We start from the raw sequence: 21179 nt of genomic DNA, 5'->3' as shown, positions 1-21179 counted from the left end.
AGATATGAACACATTATGAAGTATTTAAACTCACTGTCATATTACAACTGGTATCAATATATGGTCCATAAACTAAGCAGGCATAGAACTCCTGCATGAAGTTGCTGAAGAATAACAAGGGTAGTCTGAAAGCTAAGCTATGGAGGTTATATGTAAACAGAGAAGAGCACTGGAAAGTCATACATTCGCTGGGATTCTTCCACAGGACTGAACTGCCTTTGACAGTAAGTATATTCATTATAAATATATTTACCAGTAAGCTTCCAGCCAAAAGAACTATCAAATCAACAGAGCACCGGGCTTCAAGGTCTCCATCAAAGACTTTCTTATCATCGGGTTGCGTTGAGAGGCAGATTAGTGCTCGGATTGTGATATACACAGATTGTGCTGGTGCTCATAAAATGTAAGTGATGTCGGCTGAATAAATACTGTGACTGATCAACAATCTTCATTATTCATTTGGAGCGTTGGGGGGGTTTTGTGTTACATGATGGGGGCTTTTGTGTCCAGGGTTTTTTGAAATATGAACATGTAGTTGCACGATGCCAGGAACTGTCTAGTCGTACAAACAAGTCTTGGTTGTATAATTGTGACATAAAGATATATGTTGAAAGTAAGTGGGAATACACAGCATGCATTGCAGTGTTTTATGTAATTTTATTGCAGGTTTCTCTTCTAGACCTTTGGCGGCCTGTACATTATCAACGTACGCATGTAAGAGATGCGACATGCATAAACAAATTACCTCTCTCATATCATTGTGTAAGGTTCAATTCTATAAAATATCTATGACAACGACATACCCTAAAGAAGAATTTACTTCCATACTTTTATAATCTGTTTACGAAATTAGCGTTTTTTTCCCGATACATTTCCAGTGTATGTGTATTATTTAAAGGTCACATGCAACGTAAAATACAACTTTGCAGATTCTTATACCTTTCGGTATTCTCGTACCGAAACATATCATAAAAAATTTCAATTCAACGTAAGTTGAAAAAAACGCGATGAAAAAAAGTCCGCAAAATCGGATTTCAAACGATTCACTAAATTTCACCCAGCGCTGAGGGAAAAGGTGTGCTACGCTGCGCCCATAACGCATGCGCAGTGGATGGGTTCGCGGAGCTTGAAACAGTATGCATGCCCGAGTATGAGCAGTAGAGCAGATTCTGGTAAGCAGCATCTGTCACAGAGAAAGCTTTAATGACACCTATATGTCTGCCTGTTTGTCTTCTAAAGACAATGTACACAGCTTCAATCATTGATCACATGCAATTTGAACCTATACGTATCACCTATCAGGTTATACGCCATAAACAAAATAACTTGATTTATGACTCGTGCATCCGAGTCCCGTCTCTGCCACAGTATGTAATTACACAAGTGTGATACTTGTACACATGACATGTTTTATGTCTGTGGGTTGCAAACAAACCACATCCATTTTTCTCGGATGAGTGAATCTGACTGAAACTGGTGAAAACTTTTGTCAATTTCAAGTCCTGGTTTGTATTTGGACGAATGACAGTTTCCAGCCACGCAGTAGTTCACCATCTCTACTGATATGATTCTTGATTGGATTGAACGCAGATTCAGAGAACACGTATTTACAAAACCCAACATCTCTGTATACATTCTTTATGGATAACACCTTCTTCTAGTTACATGATTTTGTTCGACAGCGGTATATGAATCTATATTGAAACGACGCGTCAAGTACTACAAATGAAGTTGTTATCCATAGAGAATCTTACTTTCTTGTGACTCGCCATACTCCTAAAATGCCCACCAAACAGATCTTCTTTCTGTACTCACAATGAGACCTCAGCGTATCAGCAAATGAACCAATCAATCGGAAGCCGTCGTTACACTCGAGTGCACATCCACCCGCTCTGACTGCGTTTTGTCTCCCGAGACCTTCGTTTCGAGGGAAGTAAGCCCAAGTACAAAATATTGAACTTTTGAATCGCGATTGTACGCTTATAATTTTGTTGTTTATTTGAGGTTTTACAAGCAGGAGTGTATATTATATGTCATGAATAAGTGATAATTGTGTTTTAATTATGTTTGATTTTTTGGTTGCATGTGACCTTTAAGGAAGTACCATTACTATTCTGTGACTAACATAGAGCACTTTTAAAGCTTGGCACTTCGTTTCATCTAGATTTAATGCAGAGAACATATGTGGTCATATGATCATACACATAAAAAGTGTATACAACATATTCCTTGCATGGAACTAAAACAAAGAGTCACGTGTTAGGGCGTCATCAAATTTCCCGAATAAAACGTTCGGTAGCTCAACTGTTCAATATAGTGGCTGGTCGTTTGTTATCTCTGAACATTCGTATCAGGAGATACCTGTCACAGAGAAAAGGACAGCTGATGGAGCGTTGGAATATTTCTGAAGAGTAGGTTCGGTCACTCAGCGGCTCGGATAGATACTGATTATTGGCTATACCGGTACCGTTGACCAGTCGGTATGCCGATATTCGACTTTGTCACTCAGCGGCACGGATAGAGACTTATTATTGGATATACCGGTACCGTTGACCAGTCGGTATGCCGGGTTCCGACCTGGTCACTCAGCGGCTCGGATAGCGAGTGATTATTGGATATACCGGTACCGTTGACCAGTCTGTATGCCGGGTTCCGACCTGGTCACTCAGCGGCTCGGATAGAGACTGATTATTGGATATACCGGTACCGTTGACCAGTCTGTATGCCGGGTTACGGCTATATCAACTCAAGCTATTATCTAACAGTTTGAGTACTGTAAACAGAAGACCACAGCATACGTTGTTCAGGAACATACATACTGGTAACCATGTATGAAACATACACATAAATGCACACAAATAGAGGCAGTGAGTGAGTGAGTGAGTGAGTTAAAATTTAACGTCACATCGGCAATATTTCAGCCATATCGTGACGGGGACAAAACACTGAAATGAACTATATGTGTGTTATAAAAACCTGTCGACAAAGGACAGTAAAACAACTACAGTATCACAATTTTAATTACAACTAGCATGGAAAGTTAAAACTAATATCAATATTTAGACAATACAATATAAAAACAGGCTATAGATCGCCAACAACTGAAGGTAAATCACCATACTAGAGACCATGGGGACTTACAGTACCTTTGCTACCTGCATGGATCCCAGTTGGATTCACACCATCCCTTCAGCTGCTGGCGAGTGTACAATATGCTAGCCAAAATTAAAACAACAGGAATACTATGTTTAAAAAACTGGTAGACTTAAATTTACTATGAATGTTTTTGGCCTTACGTACCCTCTCAGGACAATAATTTTACAATACTTCAACTCCCTTTGAGGGTACAGCCACTAACAATTCTAGTTACGAATCCAAACTACCAATTATTAAAATACATCTTTTTACAGAAACATATTGCTCAAAATTCAATCAAAAAATCAATTCCTTTTAAAATACCAATAATTATATGAAAACTAACGTTGGTAAAAAGATCCTTCATTGTTTTAACTGTAAAATACTTATCCCTTGTGATGGAGAATTCAACACAGTCAAGCATAATATGCTTGACCGTATTCACAAGGGATACAAAATGGAGGATCCTCACCTTTAAACACGTATGCATGAGTATATCTAGTGTGGCCAGTACGACATCGACATCGTCGTAGTATGACCTCTTCAAATCTGGACTGACAACCCAAGTGGGTATAACCAATGTAAGGTTTTATCTCATGTAATTTATTTATACCTACTTGGGTGTCCCACCTCTTCTGCATCAGATCACGGATATAAGATCTAATGATGGCTTTGTAATCACTGTAAGGAATAAGTAGTGGTGTCACAGATTTGTTGAGTGCTGCCTTAGCAGCAAGGTCAGCCAATGTGTTACCAGAGATCCCCCACATGGCTGGGTAACCAACAAAAGACAATGTCGTATTGGCCAGTAGCAAATTATTATTCAATTCAATAATGTCTATTAAAAGTGGATATTTGCAAGAAATATTTTTAATAGCCTGAAGGCAAGAAAGAGAATCGGAATAGATTATATATTGTTTACGTTTCGGGTATCTTTGAATATATTTAAGAGCTGTTAATATGCCGTTAGCTTCAGCTGTAAAAATAGAACCATTATCTGGTAGTCTGGAAGATATTAATATTGTTCTGGATCCAATGACAGTGGCACAAGCCACAGCGCCACCATCCTTGGACCCATATGTAAATAAGGATTTATAATTGCTATATTTATGTTTCAATTGGTTATATTCTTGTTTATACTGTAACTCATTCGTTTCTGCTTTTTTTATATGTAGTTAATGTTAGGTCAACGTGCGGCCTAACCAACTGCCAAGGAGGAGAAGAAAGAAGTCGGGAAGGTGCTATATTTTCCAACTCAATGCTAGAAGCAGCAAGAAATGGCTTAATTCTGAGCCCAAGAGGCGGAACAAGGGAAGACTTTTTGTTATACAAATCCCCACAGAGAGGATTAAAGACACAATTAAATGCCGGATTAGACTCATTAGAAGCTAATTTTGTAATGTATTGTAAAGATAGTTTTATACGGCGTAAGTTGAGAGAAGGCTCATCAGCCTCGACGTACAGACTGTCAATAGGAGACAAAGTCTTAGGCCTTGGTGGTGCACAGGATCAAGTAGTTTGAGGTTGCTTTGACAAGTTCCACCATATACGATGGAGCCGTAATCAAGTGAGTGAGTGAGTGAGTTTAGTTTTACGCCGCACTCAGCAATATTCCAGCTATATGGCGGCGGTCTGTAAATAATCGAGTCTGGACCAGACTATCCAGTGATCAACAACATGAGCATCGATCTGCGCAATTGGGAACCGATGACATGTGTCAACCAAGTCAGCGAGCCTGACCACCCGATCCCGTTAGTCGCCTCTTACGACAAGCTGAAGGCCTATTCTACCCCGGGACCCTCACGGGTCGGAGTCGTAATCAAGTTTAGATCGGACCAGTGATCTATATAAGTGAAGAAGGGTAGTTTGATCCCCTCCCCATTTTGAATTTGAAACAACCTTTAATAAATCGAGTGCCTTCAGGCATTTGGCTTTAAGGGATTTACTATGTGGCAAAAAGGTCAAATGTGAGTCGAAAATAAGTCCCAAGAACTTGGCCTCCTTGACCACATTGATTGGGATACCACTGAGAAATAGTTCTGGGTCTTTATGGGGTTTGTATGTACGGCAGAAGTGTATACAATTGGTTTTTGATTTAGAAAATTTGAAGCCGTTTTCAAGACACCATTTATCTATTTTGTTTAAACACAGCTGCAGTTGCCGTTTAATAGTATGCATATTTTACCACGGCAAGAAATATTAAAATCATCCACAAATAAAGGTCCATCTATTAAATCGTTTAAAACTTTAGATAGACTGTTGATCTTGATGCTAAAAAGAGTGACTGACAAAATGCTGCCTTGTGATCCTGATTGTAATGATCAGACAGCGTAGAACCCACGCGGACTTGAAATTGCCTGTTATTTAAAAATTTGGCTATGAATTCATGCAAACGACCTCGCAAGCCGAAATCATGTAGATCTCTTAAAATGCCACATTTCCAGGTTGTGTCATATGCTTTCTAAAGATAAAAAAAGATAGACACAGCATGTTGTTTATTAATCAGTGCATTTTTCACAAATGATTCCAAACGCACTAGGTGATCGACTGTACTTCTGTTTTTACGGAAACCACATTGTATGTCTGTGATAAGGTTATTAGTTTCCAAGTACCAAACAAGTCGATTATTTATCATGCGTTCCATGGTCTTGCAAACACAGCTAGTTAGTGAAATAGGTCGATAATTGGACGGATCCGTATGATCACGTCCAGGTTTAGGTATTGGCGTCACGCCATGAGGGAGGAAAGTTACCCCATGGCCAAATATCATCAAAAATATTTAGAAGAGTTTCTAGGCAGGATTCTGGTAAGTGCTTCAGGAGTTGATAATGTATGTCATCAGCTCCAGTAGCAGTATCATGAGCTTGATCAAGAGCAGTATGGAGTTCATGAATAGAAAGAGTTTCATTATAATCTTCCCCATTATCTGAGTTGAAATGAATAGTTTTCTCTTCTTGTTTTTTTTATACTGCTGGGATTTAGGTAAATAGTTAGAAGAGGAAGCGTGTTTAGCGAGTGTTTCACCCAGTTTATTTGCGATATCAGATTTATCCGTAAGTAACTGATCTCGATGTTTAAGATGATGGACACTAGAGTTAGTACCTTTACCGTTAATTTTCCGGACCATGTTCCATACCTTGGACATGGGTGTCTGAGAATTTATTTTGGATACATAATTTTACCAAGATTGGCGTTTATTCTGTTTAAAAGTACGCCGTGCTTTAGCATTTAAAACTTTAAATTTATTTAAATTATGCACCACAAGATGGCGACGGAAATAATGTTCTGCTTTTTTCCTTGCCTTCCTAGCTTGTTTGCAGTCATCGTTGAACCATGGTTTTCTTATGTGTGGAACTACAGATTACTTTGGTATACACTCATCAGCTATGGAATTCAGTTCATCAGAAAAGCATTTAATAGCATCGGGAACGTCAATAAAACGTTCAGGATTAAGTTTTTCAGCACACAGTGTTTCATATAAAGCAAAGTTAGCCTTTTTAAAATTTCGTCTTGATGATGGAGGAACATCAGATAGAGTTACAGCTTTTAATACAGTAGGAAAATGGTCACTTCCACATAGGTCATCGTGGACTGACCATTCAAATTCATTTAGTAGTTCTGAATTTGTAAGTGACAAGTCAAGAGCAGAATACGTCCCTGTACCAGGGTGTAAATATGTGTTGGAACCATCAATATAAATACATAAATCATTGTCAGAACAAAAGTCCTCCAACAATTTGCCTTTAGTGTTTGTAGTTACACTACCCTAGAGTGGGTTGTACCCATTTAAATCTCCTATTATAATACAGGGCTTCGGGAGTTGGCCATATAGAGCCTGAAGATCAGTTTTGGCAAACGTCGAAGATTGCGAAATATAGAGTGAGCATAGCGTAAACGCTACATGTAAAATAATTCTCACAGCAACAGCCTGCATATTAGTATTAAGTGAAACAGGGATTTGAATAATGTTTTGTCTGACTAGAACGGATGACCCTCCAGTGGCTCTATTACCCGGAGGTGAAAAACAATGATATGCATTAAAATGACGAGGGTCAAATGTATCTGTTTGTTTTAAATATGTCTCTTGGAGACATATCGCGGAAGGTGTAAAATCTTGGACTAATAGCTGTAATTCATGTAAATTAGTCCTCAACCTCTGCAGTTCCACTGAACAATATTATTGGAATAAACTATCTTTTGGGGCGATTTATTGGGGATCTACCCCGCACTCTTTTGGAGGGCGACAAGCTATGTGCCCTAGAATGGACGTTTTCAGAAACGTCCATTTCTTCAAGAGACCCATATTTATTAAACAACTGAATTTTATTTTGTGACCCTTTAGGAGCTCTGCCACTTTGCTGTTTTGAAGCATCAGGCTTAGGCTTCGGTTTACCTTTCACAGTTTGTTGACTATCAGCTGTCGACTGAGACTTTGAATTTGACTGAGATGATGTTATCAGAAGACGACTTTGATGTACTAGGAAGTGATTCATCAGTCTGAGATGATATAGCAGGGTACAAAAGCTGTGGAGAATCGCAATTTATCCAAGTCAAGGTAGTCTGACATCCTGTGGATGATTTTGTTATTTTAGAGGTAGACTCCGATGACGTTTTTGCTACTGTAGCATAACTTTCTGGAAGATCAGTCCTCTTTACCAGTTTTTATGCCTCAGAAAAGGAGATATTTTGAGTAAACTTTATTCTGTTTATCTCCATTTGTACTTTCCAAGTAGGACATTGTTTCGAAGAAGAAGAATGGTCGCCTGAACTGTTGGTGCATTTTTTTAAATCACTGTCACAATCTTCTGTTGTGTGTTTTCTCACCAAAGTGAGCACACACAACAGACAATGCGCAAGTATTCACGCCATGTCCATATTTCTGGCATTTAAAACACCTGAACGGGTTGGGGATGTAGGTATCAACTTGTATGTTACAATAGCCTGCCTTCACTGATTTAGGACTCATCCGCTCAAAACTTGATTATGGCTCCATCGTATATGGTGGAGCCTGTAAAAGCAACCTGAAACTATTAGATTCTGTCCATCACCAAGGTCTAAGACTTTGTCTTGGTTCCTTCAGAACTTCACCTATTGACAGTCTCTACGTTGAGGCTGATGAACCATCTCTTGAGCAGCGCCGTATTAAGTTAGCTTTACAATACATTACTAAATTATACTCTAATGAATCTAACCCTGCCTATAACTGTGTTTTCAATCCCCTTTACGAGGATTTATACAATAAAAAATCTTCTGTTGTTCCACCTCTAGGACACAGAATTAAACCATTTCTTTCTTCGGCCGGCATTGGGCTGGAAAACATAGCTCCCTCCCGTCTTCTTTCTTCTCCTCCTTGGCAATTGGTTAGGCCCGAAGTGGACCTAACATTAACCACATTGAAAAAATCAGAAACTAATGAATTACAATATAAACAAGAATATAATCAACTAAAACATAAATATAGCAATTATAAATCCTTATTTACAGATGGGTCCAAGGATGGTGGCGCAGTGGCTTGTGCCACTGTCATTGGATCCAGAACAATATCTTCTAGATTACCAGATAATAGCTCTATCTTTACAGCAGAAGCTAACGCCATACTAACAGCTCTCAAATACATACAAAGACACCCTAAACGTAAACAGTATATCATCTATTCAGACTCTCTTTCTTGCCTTCAGGCTATTAAAAATATTTCTTGTAAACATCCACTTTTACTAGAAATTATTGAATTGTATAATAATCTTGCCACTGGCCAGTGCGACATCGTCCTTTGCTGGTTACCTAGTCACGTTGGCATTTCTGGTAACACAGTGGCGGATATTGCTGCTAAGGCAGCACTCAACAAATCTGTGACACCCCTTCTTATTCCATACTCGGATTATAAAGCTACAATAAGATCTTATATCCGTCATCTGATGCAAAAGAAGTGGGACACCCAGGTAGGTATAAATAAATTACATGAAATAAAACCTAATATCGGTTACACCTACTTGGGTTGTCAGTCCAGATTTGAGGAGGTCATCATGCGACGATGTCGTATTGGCCACACACGATACACACATGGATATTTGCTTAAAGGTGAAGATCCTCCGTTTTGTATCCCTTGTGATGAAAGAATCACAGTCAAGCATGTCCTGCTTGACTGTGTTGAATATTCCATCACAAGGGATAAATATTTTAATTCACGAACTTTGAAGGATCTTTTTAATTCTGTTAGCTCTCATTTAATTATTGCATTTTTAAAAGAATTAGATTTGCTAAATGAATTGTAAATAGATAAATATTTTATGCTAGGAAGTTTGAATAGGTAACTTAGAGTGTTAGTGGCTGTATCCTCGAGGGGGGTTAAAGCACTGTAAAATTATTGTCCTCCTGAGAGGGTACGTAAGTCCCAAAACATTTGAAGTCAAATTTGATCTTCCCTTTTTTCTTAGCCGTAGTATTTCTGTCATTTTAATTTGTGGCTAATCTTGCTTACAATCACCAGCAGCTGAGGGGATGATGTAAATCCAGCTAGGGACCATGCAGGTAGCAGAAGTACTGTAAGTCCCCATGGCCCCTAGTATGGTGATATACCTTCAGTTGTTGGTGATCTATATAGCCTGTTTTTATATTGTATTGTCTGAATAGGGATAATGATTTTAACTTTTCACGCTAGTTTTATTTCTTATTATGATATTCTAGTTGTTTTATTGTCTTTCGTCGACAGGTTTTTTTATGATATACATAGATTCTTTTTTAAGAATGCTCTCGTCATGATATGGCTGCAACACTGCCGATGTGACGTTAAATATTAACTTACTTACTTACCTTACTCACTGATTTAGGAGCATTTGGACATGGAAAAGTAAACAGATAGGTATTAGTTTGGAATGTTTCATTGTTCTTTCGGGTTGAAAATCGCTTCACATACAGCACACCTTGATCTTTCATTTCGCATGCTATATCACGTTCGGTCATGTCAGCAAACAATCGATCACGATCTCTGATGATACCTTTACTAGTGTTCAAGGTCTTGTGAACAGAGACCGTGACCGGAATGCCCACAAAAGATTCAATACTCATCAGATTGGATGCTTGCTGTTTCTTGCTGCATTCAACTAGTAGCGCACCCGGACGTAAGCGCCGAATGTTCTTAACATCCCCAGCAATACCTTGAATGCCTTTAGATACTGCGAAAGGGTTCAGCTTTAATGGTGTCTTGTCCGGAGTCTCAATAACAAGGAAACGTGGCCAATACTCAATCGATAGAGACGGTCTGTGGTCAGTATCAACAGGATCAATTTCAAGTGGACGCTTTGTTGTTTTTTGTTTTTGTTTTTTTTTGTTTTTTTGTGGGGTACTTCGTAAGCCATGTTTGGTGTCATATGGTTCATCATCCGAGCTCCCCACCCATCATGGAGTATTCCAAGGACAATGCGAAAGCAAGCGGGCCTCCAGCTTGCAGCACCAAGGATACCCGGATGATATACTCCAGTAGAAGTATTATAAATAATTAAACTACCAGATTGGCCCATGAGCAAGCGCCCTCTGGCATAAGACTCTAGGCAAAGTATTAGAATTCACAGTCAAAAACTTACAGATCACAAGTAGTGCCAAAGCCGAAATTCAAAACAATTCCAAAATCAAATCTGTGCAATGGCACATATACAGTCCATGCACAGGGCTTGGCATGACCAGCCGATTTGTTGAATCGGGCCAATTCAACCACCCGTCTAGGTGAAGTAAGGGCCGAAGTGGTGTGTTGGGCAAATGGAACGCAGTTAAAAGCCCAACTGTCCTCAACCACCAGGATCCCGTCCTCAACCGACACGGGACGCAACCCACGGCAAACAGGTTGCCCAATTTAGTCGCCTCTTACTACAAGCAATGGGGTGCTGTGGACACATTCTGTCCCGGGTCCACACGGGAGAAGAACACTTCGCGTTACCCAGCACCCACCACGAGGAGGTGGCTCTTTATGGGTGCCAACTTGATACGAAGGAATGTCCAAACTTCAGTACACGTATTACAGAAATCACGAAGTGACACGACATTGAATTATATATTGTATTGTATAAATTAGCAGTAATATTCATTAAGATATGCTTACCTATATTTATACTGAATGCGAAAGAGATTCTTAAGAATACAGATGTGCATGTATGCATAAACTTTACAGAGACGGCGTGACTCTTTAATACAAGTTGTCTAATGATATAACTGCGTATCTGTTTATTTTACATTCGTCACGGGACAAACCCTTCAACAAGGACGTAACTACATATGCATTCTGTCGGAGGCTGTTATTTCAAGGTCGAAAGAGGTGTTCAATTATCTCTTTACTGTTGTCTGACTGAATGATTGTATTCGTGTGTATGAATACCGTGACTGGTACACTTATTAACTTTCATTGACAATGGATCAACAGAGACTGAGTTCATTGATAATTACACCGGATTTGATTTGATTACAGAGATTAAATATAAATGTATTACGCAATGTTCATGTAAATTGCATAGAAAAACATGACAGTTCAAATCAACCTGAAACAACATTCAACAGCTTAAAAATGTTTGAAATGCGGTTGTGTGGTTTACATGTAACAATATATGATATTACTTCTGTGTATGTCCAAGAAATGTTTCAGTTACCAGCTTACTGTGGAAAACATGGCAAACGATTTCATTGTTGCAATAACGCTGACATGCATATTTGATACAAAGGCGCGAAATATCACTTTTTCGTTATTTAGGTAACATTATGAACCTAGATTATGGAAAATATCTTGTCACAATACAGTCAGCTTTAAACTAGTAAGTTAACTTAAGTCTAATCCCATTGAGTTTCGACAATCTAATAATACCTGTAAAGAAAAAAATTAATCTTTGTATATCCTTGAAATTTCGTATGTTGTTTCCCATTTATCTGGAAGTTGAAGCACATATCATCTTTGGCAAATCTGTAGACCATTACATCTAATTCAATCAGTGTGTATAAGAAGTATTATAGTATCCATTTACAATGAAGAGTGAAAGACAATTACCTCTGTAAAAACATGTCGTAATCCCCTTTCTCGCCAACATGTGTTCATTTCCGCTGTATAAGCCTATCATAATGATTAACTGCAATCAAAAGATTTCAAATACTTCTTCTTATTGGCAGTAGATGTAGCATCACACATAAGAAATGTGAATATTTGCTCAGTACTGCGAAATTGGTTAAAAGTACAGTGCGATGTTTTAAAGTACGACACACATGTGCGTCTCCCCTCGAATAAGAGGTGCTTTCTGTTGGTGCTTATGTGCGGCTCTTGCTGAATCTATCGGGGTTTAGTCTGGACTGAGGGCAGGCCATTGAAGAGTTTGTATGCTGTGTTGACGGAGAAAGTCTTTAGTTGCTCTGGCAGTATGGGCAAGCCCGTTATCTTGCTGAAAGACGTAGTTCCCATGACGACCAATATGTGGGATGACCTATATTTGATCTATATAGCGGGGCACATGTTACACCATTTCCTGTACCAGGACCAATATTCTGGAACACCATAGGGCCTGGTTTATGACTGAGAGCAATAGCACCCCACGCCATTATGATCGGGTCTCCCAACGTGTCTCGTACTAGGACACAATCATCTGCAAATACTTCCTGCGTCGTCGCCACACTCTCAGTCTGCAATCAGCCGTCGAGACGCATTACCGGCTTTCGTCGGAGAAGACTACGCTATGCCATACAACCACACCGTCTTGACTTATTAATGCTTCTGTGATGCTTCTGTGATGTCTCCCAACGTGTCTCTTTCTAGGACACAATCATCTGCAAATACTCCCTGCGTCGTCGCCACACTCTCAATCTGCCATCAGCCGTCGAGACGCATTACCGGCTTTCGTCGGAGAAGAATACAGTATGCCATACAAACACACCGTCTTGACTTATTAATGCTTCTGTGATGTACTCTAAAATCCTGCCTTAAATCCTGAATAAAGTCTGTCTGTCTGTCTGTTTGTCTACAGTTCGCCATTCATATTGGTGACGCCAGTTCTGCTAATGTGTGACCCACTGGAGAGGAGCACGACGATGTGGAACAGTGAGAATCGGACCCCTGTAAGGTCTGCGACATTTGACGTTTCTCTGCCTCAAACGCCTCCGCACTCTCTCGGCGTTGATTGGTCTCTAGTGATTGCCAAAAGTTGTCCGTGCAGTTTCCGTGGCCCTAGCGAAATCATTTTGCAGGTGATAACGGACAGTCTGCCGATTTTGCCTAAATGTTGTCACGGTCGGTTTTCCACTACGAGGACTGTCGGTTGTGCTTCCAGCGACTTTGGCTTGTTTGCGGCAGGCGGCATATTGTTCGAACAGGAACAAAAATATGATTTGCAACATGTCTGACCAGCATTTGGTCTTTCTAAAGTTTGGTCACTCTGTTCCCTTGATAATTGTGGCATGTCGCTTCTGTCAAACAGTAAATGCTTCGGTGCATGTTCAGTGACCCTTCTTATAGGGATGACTTGTGGATCCACGTGCCATGTCATTTGCATGAAAAACGCACAAAACGTTCATCCCATCATTACGTAAGTAACTGCGTTTTGACGACATGTTTTTTGTATCAAATGCAGAATCTGAAACATTGTCTGTAAACCAAGTCTAGCTAACATATATAAAGTGAAAAATAATTATTCAAATGAACCATATATGGCAAAATTTTAGTTAGGGTTGACGTTTCTTTTGCGGTTCGGTATAGTTAAGGGAGATTCTGTTTGCTTATAAAACTAGGAAGTATGATAACGAAACAGATAGTGAACTCGCCCAATTTTCTGGAAATGAGACAGAATGTGATATGTCTGTTGTCCCTTTATTGTCCTTTTTGAAAGAAGCCCGTGACGTTTTGGGTTGGAACTGATCTCTAGTAGCCGTTGTCACTCATAATCGAGTATAGTTTTACGTCGCACTCAACAATATTCCAGCGATATGGTGGCCGTCTGTACATAATCGAGTCTGGATCAGACAATCCAATGATCGCTAGCAAGAGCATCAGCCTGCTAAAATGGGAAGCGACGACATGTGCCAACCAAGTCATCGAGCCTAACCACTCAATCCCATTACTCGCTCCTTAAGACAAGTATGGGTTACTGAAGGTCATTATTCTAACCCGGACTGTCACGAGTCTCTCTCGTAAGAGGCGATCGGGATCAGAATGTCAGGCTCGCTGACTTGGTAGAGGCATGTCATAGTGTCCAAGGTGTGTAGATCGCAGAGTGCAGCTTGCGTTGTTGAAACGAGAACGATTTTAAACAAGCATCAAGTAACATTTGTGGACTTGAAGCCTACCCGGGATCAGAATTCAACTGCATACCTCACATTCAATATTCCTCCACAGAGCTATTGTCCTCTTATTGTTATTTCACAAGAAGAAAATAGTATTTCTACTCATACTCCTACTTCCTAGGATGAAACCCGTCACATGATACCTCAACGGAATGACTCTTTCTGCATTACGCAGAAGATATCCATCAATATAACGTAACAGTTCACTAGTACAGGATTCAGGACTGAAGTCACGTTTAGTGGCACTTCACAGGTTGATGTAGCAATGGCGCTGTCAGAGTCAACTGATGAGATATTTCCGTCATAGTTATCTTTATTCAGTTGCACTTTAGGTAACCACAGAACGGACATGTATGGGGGTAGTCCAAAGTACACTGAGACACTGTCAGCTGCTGGTCTCACATGAGTGCGTGCGTGCGCGCCTCAGAGCAAGCAGCGTGTCTAATATTTGAGTACACGCATACGTGAATATCCTTACAACTAGGACACACCTGCTCCATTACGTCGCTTTTTACGACCAGCGTGAATTGATGGCATCTCTTATAACCAAGGCAATGGATACTGACGTGAGATAAGCAAGGTTATACGACCTCCCTCAATATCTTCCGTCATAACCAATCATAAACACCTGCTGCATTAACACAGACATTTTGACTATTCCTAGCTATTCCTAGCCACAACATGTCCGCGATAAGGCATTTGCCCCGATATTACTTATGCTCATGATATCGATCATTGGTCCACAGTCGATTATGTACAGACTGCCACCATGACTGAAATGTTAAACAACAATAAAACAAACAAAAACTGACACACAAGAAGTGACACCAAGGTTCACTGAGGTCAGGTTGTGACGAACTGTCTGTTTTACTTTCATACTCCTACGGTAGTACCACTTTGTTGTGTACCACAACTTTGTTGTGTAAGCAGCTCGTATGACGTTACTAATGACCGTCCTGTTTTGTATAAACACGCCTCGCCCTCGAAAATAGACAAAATATGTGACCATTCACTGCTGAAATAGTATTACATCTGTGAGAAACAGATCACTGAACGCTGCGTTCATGTCTGTCATATCCTGCTCATCTTTCAAGTCGTCGTTGAAACTGGCTTTAGGATAAACGGTGTCTGACAGACAGTCGTGTAGTAATGACTTTATATTTGTCTATTATTCATTAGACGTTATCTGGTCTCATATGTCTCAGAGATCTGCACAGCCACAAGCAAAGCAGGGTTCACTCCAGCAGGGTAAGGCAATATAATGGAGGTTCAAACTTGCCTGCAGTCATTTGAACCTGATCATGATGTGTGATTAATTCGTAATCAGGGTCGCACCGTTGTCAAACGTGAATTCACTGACGTTCCATAGGGCAAATATATTTGATTTCCCAGAATTTTATGGCTTCTTAAAACTGATTGGTTCATCGTAATTTGATCTGTTTTCATCAAATGCTTAATTGATTTATATTTATGCCTTTCTCGCGTTATCAAGACATAAAACAAAGTAATGAACCAGATGCGAATATAACACATGTGCAAGACAAACGTGCTCTTATCATGGCATACGCTCTCATTTCAAAGTTTTGTACACCACAGCGTATTGTACAATATGATACCGTTTGCTTTGGAGAATGTAACTCGAGCTGTTAAAATGAGTATTATATTATATGTCTCCAAAGAGTTGCCAGAGGGAATATGAAATTAGTAAAAGTCCACGTCATAAATCTGATGAGGAACTTACTGGCGACTTTGTTTTGGCATCTGGGCCGTGGTGTTCCCAGCTGGAATTGGTCCCCCAAATCACGTGTTCGTCATGTCTTTCTGGTTTGGCAGATACGTTGTCATTAAACTCCCTCTCAGTTTCATCAGTCTTTAACATGCATATGAAATATTCTAATAGTTTAAACCTGATTGCACCTGACATTCATTGACATTTGATGAAGCACGTCTGGCCCATACACAGTACATATGCATAGTAATGCCCGCCTAATGGCCAGGAAAACATCTTCCAAAGAGTGATCATCTAACAGTTAGCCAGAAGGAATGTTTCAACAGAACACGATAGCAGACACAGTCACGTGTCAAAGATGTCTCCGAGAGCTTTAGTGTCATTTCAGCTTCGTGTCATTCACGAACAGATTACCCTTATTTGGAAGTAGTTTGTCAGCAACGATCAAGATCAGACTCCGCTACCAGCAGCTACATCTCCGCGGACATGACGACGTAATGGGTTGAGTGGTGAAGCTCGCTGACATGTCTGTTTAAAATCACACTATCCTCTGGTATAGAAACGATTATGTACTTACTGCCGCTATATGGATATGATACAAAGCAACAATATTTCTGAGTTTCATCAAACTGGTAAGCATTAAATGCCTACAGGAGCTACTGTTTTACAAACTTCACCATCTCATTGTGTGAAAGTTTAGTCCCTAAAACGTTTTTCCTTCGGCCTCGATTGCAAAACAAATCCTTCGACTAACGTAATCAGTGCTCCAGTAAAATATACAGTCGCACATGAAAGTACAATAAATTTATATTCAGTACTACTCGACCTGACGGAAGTCTATTGGGTGCGAGCAGTACGCTATGTAAACTGAGTATGTTCAGCCACATGACATTTGTTACCTTAGAAACATCTTAAAGAGACAGAGGATAATTATGATGACGATAAACCCAGTGATATCTCCAATAAAATATTCATCTGTCACAAACACATACATACTCGGGTAGTTCTGTAGACCATTCACCCTTAAAGTATTGATATCATACGTAGATTTCCCATGTATGTATTAAACACACTGAATATCAATGATATAGTAACGGAAAAATAGACAAGAATAAATGAATACCCAATGTTGTACTAATAACCACAACAGGTGTCTTTAAAGGAGGGGAGATCATAAGCTCTCAGAAGAATCTAACAACGAAATATATTGTTTTTCGAGATAACTGTTGAAACATTTGCCCATAAAGGGACCCGTGAAGGTCTGGGTAGAACAGGCCTTCAGCAACCCATTTATGCCCATAAAAGGCGACGATGCTTGTTTTAAGAGGAGACTAACAGGATCGGGTGGTCAGGCTCGCTGACTTGGTTGACTTATGTCATTGGTTCCCAACTGCGCAGACCGATGCTCATGCTGTTGATCAATGGATTGCCTGGTCAAGACAGACCACCGCCATATAGTTGGAATATTGCTGATTGCTGCTTAAAAGTAAACTCACTCACTCACCCATAAACGGTGTGATAATTCATGAAAAAACATTGAGATGCACAGGCAAGGCCTAGATGTTTTAAGCACTGTTAGCGGTAAGATAAGGTTGTCGTTAGTGCCACATATTAACATTAACTTACGACGTTCTTAGCGCTAAGAGAGCTTCGAAAATCTAGGCCCAGATCTCCAGAATACATCGAGGGTATATCATACATCGATGAGATATTATCGACAGTCCTTGGGCTGGTCTGTGCCGAAGAGCAGCACAAAGTATCACAAACAGCTGTTATTCGCTGATCTACAAGCTACAGATTTATTAAGTGTACTCTACAGAATACACGAAACTTCCATAAAGGATGATACCAAGCGAGATATGTAATAATATCCATTCGCATTGCAAGAAACTTAGTTCACGTAGTGATATAAGTAGATAGTAGAAATACCACACCAATGATGCCTTGTCTCATAACGTGGCTTCTCATATGATTCTTAGTGTTGTCTTTTTCTCCTATGTCATGTATAAAATAATAGTAGTTTTTGTCTAAAATGCCGGTGAAAAGTATCAGATGAAGGACTGAGGCCATTAGACGAATGGACAGAACGAGATACATAAGGCTTCAGTGCAATGTGGGGCAAAATTGCTGAACATGAATGATATTTACTTTTTTATGGTATGAGTTTTCCTTTTTACTGCATACAGCTATGCTGAACGAAGGTATATTGCGAAATCTGTGTTCCAAGTCTTTGAATGTCATTTAGAAGTGTAAATACATAAGAATGAAGATTTTATGGATATCAACTTCTTTATGAGATTACACAACGTTTCGGAGTTAATGCTTACTCCTTCATCAGGTGATTGAGAAAGGGATACAGAGGTGTATTTATATGTACAGGTAAAACAATAACAAAGTAACAAGTGGAATGAGTTAACGAAAGCTAGTATAAACAAGCACTGATAGGAAGCCGATAGTTAAGATAACAATGATGGAAGCCAATGGTAATGCATTACAGTTGATTGGATATGTTTACATAACATGATTGGGGATAAGGATGGAAGCCAATGGTGATACATTACGCATGATAGGATGATGTACATAACACACGATAGGGGGTGAGCATGTTTACATGAGGGTTGGTGATGTACAAACACAAGTATGTACTCGGGTAGATAGACTATACATGAATTACATAGATAGAATGTACACAGGTAGATGAGATTAATTTATCAATAAGTCCCAGGCACTTGGTAGGTACACTCCTTGGTCGCGGTTGATGGCTGGTTTCTGTCTCCGGATCTCGATGGCCTCTTGCAGTTTCCTTTGGCGCCAGTTGTTGTTGTTGGTAGATAGTATCCTAGTGTCCTCCCATCGAATTGAGTGTTCAGGGTTCTTGAGAATATGTTCAGAGATGGCCGATTTCTGGTCGAGTTTCCTGACTGAGGTCTGATGTTCCTTCATTCTGGTGTTGATTGGTCTCAGCGTTTCTCCAATGTATAGGTCGCCACAGTTGCAAGGGATCTGGTAGATGCATCCTCTCGGGTTAGGGTGTTCACAGCTGGGTCCTTTACCGTTGGCTTTTAGGTAGGTCTTGATGGTCTTGCCACTGGAGAAGGTGACATCGATGCTGGCTTTGGTCTTGATGAGGCGTGATATTTGATGACTGATGGGGCCAAAGTAGGGTATGGTTACTCTGATGGGTGATGGAGAAGGTTTGGGGCGGGGTTCTCGGTCCTTAAGGGTCTTGTTGATGGTGGCTGTGACGAGCTGGGGAGGGTACCCGTTGAGTGTGGTGAATGTCTTTCTGAGGTGGTCCAGTTCATTGTTTAGGGCATCGGGGTGGCAGAGGGCTTTGGCACGTCTGGTAAGGGTGGCGATGATAGCTTGCTTGATCTGAGGGTGGTGGCAGGAGTTGTAGTGGATGTACTGGTCGGTGTGCGTCGGCTTGCGGTATACTGAGGTTCTAAGTCCATCGTCTGTGGTGTGGAGGGATACATCAAGGAAGGGCAGGTGTTGGTTGGTCTCAGTCTCCATGGTGAACTTGATTCTTGGATGTTGGTCGTTGAGGTGGTTGAGGAGCTCATTGGGGTCGTTGTCATAGGCGATGGTGGTGAAGGTGTCGTCGACTTTGCGGTACCAACAGAGGGGCTGGAACGGAGCTGTGGAGAGGGCTGCTTCCTCGAAGGAGGTCATGAAGATTTCTGTAATGAGAGGAGAAAGAGGTGAGCCCATGGGGAGACCGTGGATCTGCTTGTATATCTTACCATTGAATGTGAAGTAGGAGGTGTCAAAGCAGCTGCGGGCGAGGTTGATGATGCTGTCTATGGTGAGCTGGGTGTCCAAGTCATCTATCCGGTTGGCTAACTTGCTGCGAAGGATGTCCAGGGCTTGTTCTAGTGGGATGTTGGTGAAGAGGTCCACGACGTCGTAGCTGACCATGGTGCCTGTGGGGTTGGATTCTTTCAGCTGGTTGACAAAGGATGAAGAGTCGCTGATGTAGGACTTGCCATCTTTGCCAAGTGGAGCGAGGAGACGTGTGAGGAACTGGGCGGTGTTGTAGAAAACTGAACCTCTTGAGCAGACTAGGATCCGGGCTTTGGGCGGGTTCTTGTGGATCTTGATGGTGGCTCTTCCGTATGGGGCTTGGGAGTTGATAGGGTTCAGCTGGTTGAAGATGATGTCGTTGATTTCTCTCTTCTCATGGAGGTCCTTCAGGGTTTTCTTGTGTTGTCTTTCCAGTCTGGCCGTCGGATCTTTCTTGATATTGAGGTAGGTGGTGGTGTCTGAGAGGCTGTTGTTGACGAGCTGGAGGAATTCCGGGGTGTCCATGATGACTGCTGCTTTGCCCTTGTCAGCTTCGGTGATGGTGATGCTGTCATCCTTCTTGAGTTCGGTGATGGCCTGTCTCTCTTGGTGCGTGAGGTTGGGGCGGGGCTTGGGAGCTTGCTTGATGGTGTCTATAATCTGGTGTCGGAGGTAGTCTACGTTGCCATTGGGAGCCAGTTGTTGAAGTCCACTTTCAATGCTGGTGATGAAGGCATCTGTGTTGATCTTGGCGGCGACTGGGACATACTTCAGGCCTTTAGCAAGGAGGGATGTCTGAGATGGTGTGAGAGGCTTGCTGCTGAGGTTGATGACTGTCTTGAGGTTGGTGTTGTTGTTGTCAGCTTCGGGAATGTTGGAGGTGGAAGGACGTTGTAACTGGGTGAACTTGGTGATGTGGGTAGTTTTCACTTTCTCATGGAGGTGCTGCTTGGTCTTCCTATCGTGTGTTATGTACATCATCCTATCATGCGTAATGTATCACCATTGGCTTCCATCCTTATCCCCAATCATGTTATGTAAACATATCCAATCAACTGTAATGCATTACCATTGGCTTCCATCATTGTTATCTTAACTATCGGCTTCCTATCAGTGCTTGTTTATACTAGCTTTCGTTAACTCATTCCACTTGTTACTTTGTTATTGTTTTACCTGTACATATAAATACACCTCTGTATCCCTTTCTCAATCACCTGATGAAGGAGTA

The 21179-nt window shown here is 40.8% G+C and overlaps 1 protein-coding gene across 1 annotated transcript in view; it reads right to left on the bottom strand.

The window, feature by feature from the left end:
• LOC137279010 (uncharacterized) overlaps positions 1-20932 on the bottom strand; it is a 108485-nt gene extending 87553 nt beyond the window's left edge. The window contains exon 1 of the mRNA XM_067811497.1: positions 20483-20932. Within this exon, the coding sequence (XP_067667598.1) occupies positions 20483-20932 (450 nt within the window). The remainder of the gene's footprint in view (positions 1-20482) is intronic.
• Positions 20933-21179: the final 247 nt, after the last annotated feature.

This window comes from Haliotis asinina, chromosome 3, assembly GCF_037392515.1.
Source record: "Haliotis asinina isolate JCU_RB_2024 chromosome 3, JCU_Hal_asi_v2, whole genome shotgun sequence".
In the NCBI taxonomy this organism is placed as follows: domain Eukaryota; kingdom Metazoa; phylum Mollusca; class Gastropoda; order Lepetellida; family Haliotidae; genus Haliotis; species Haliotis asinina.
This window is presented reverse-complemented; position numbering and strand designations above follow the sequence as displayed.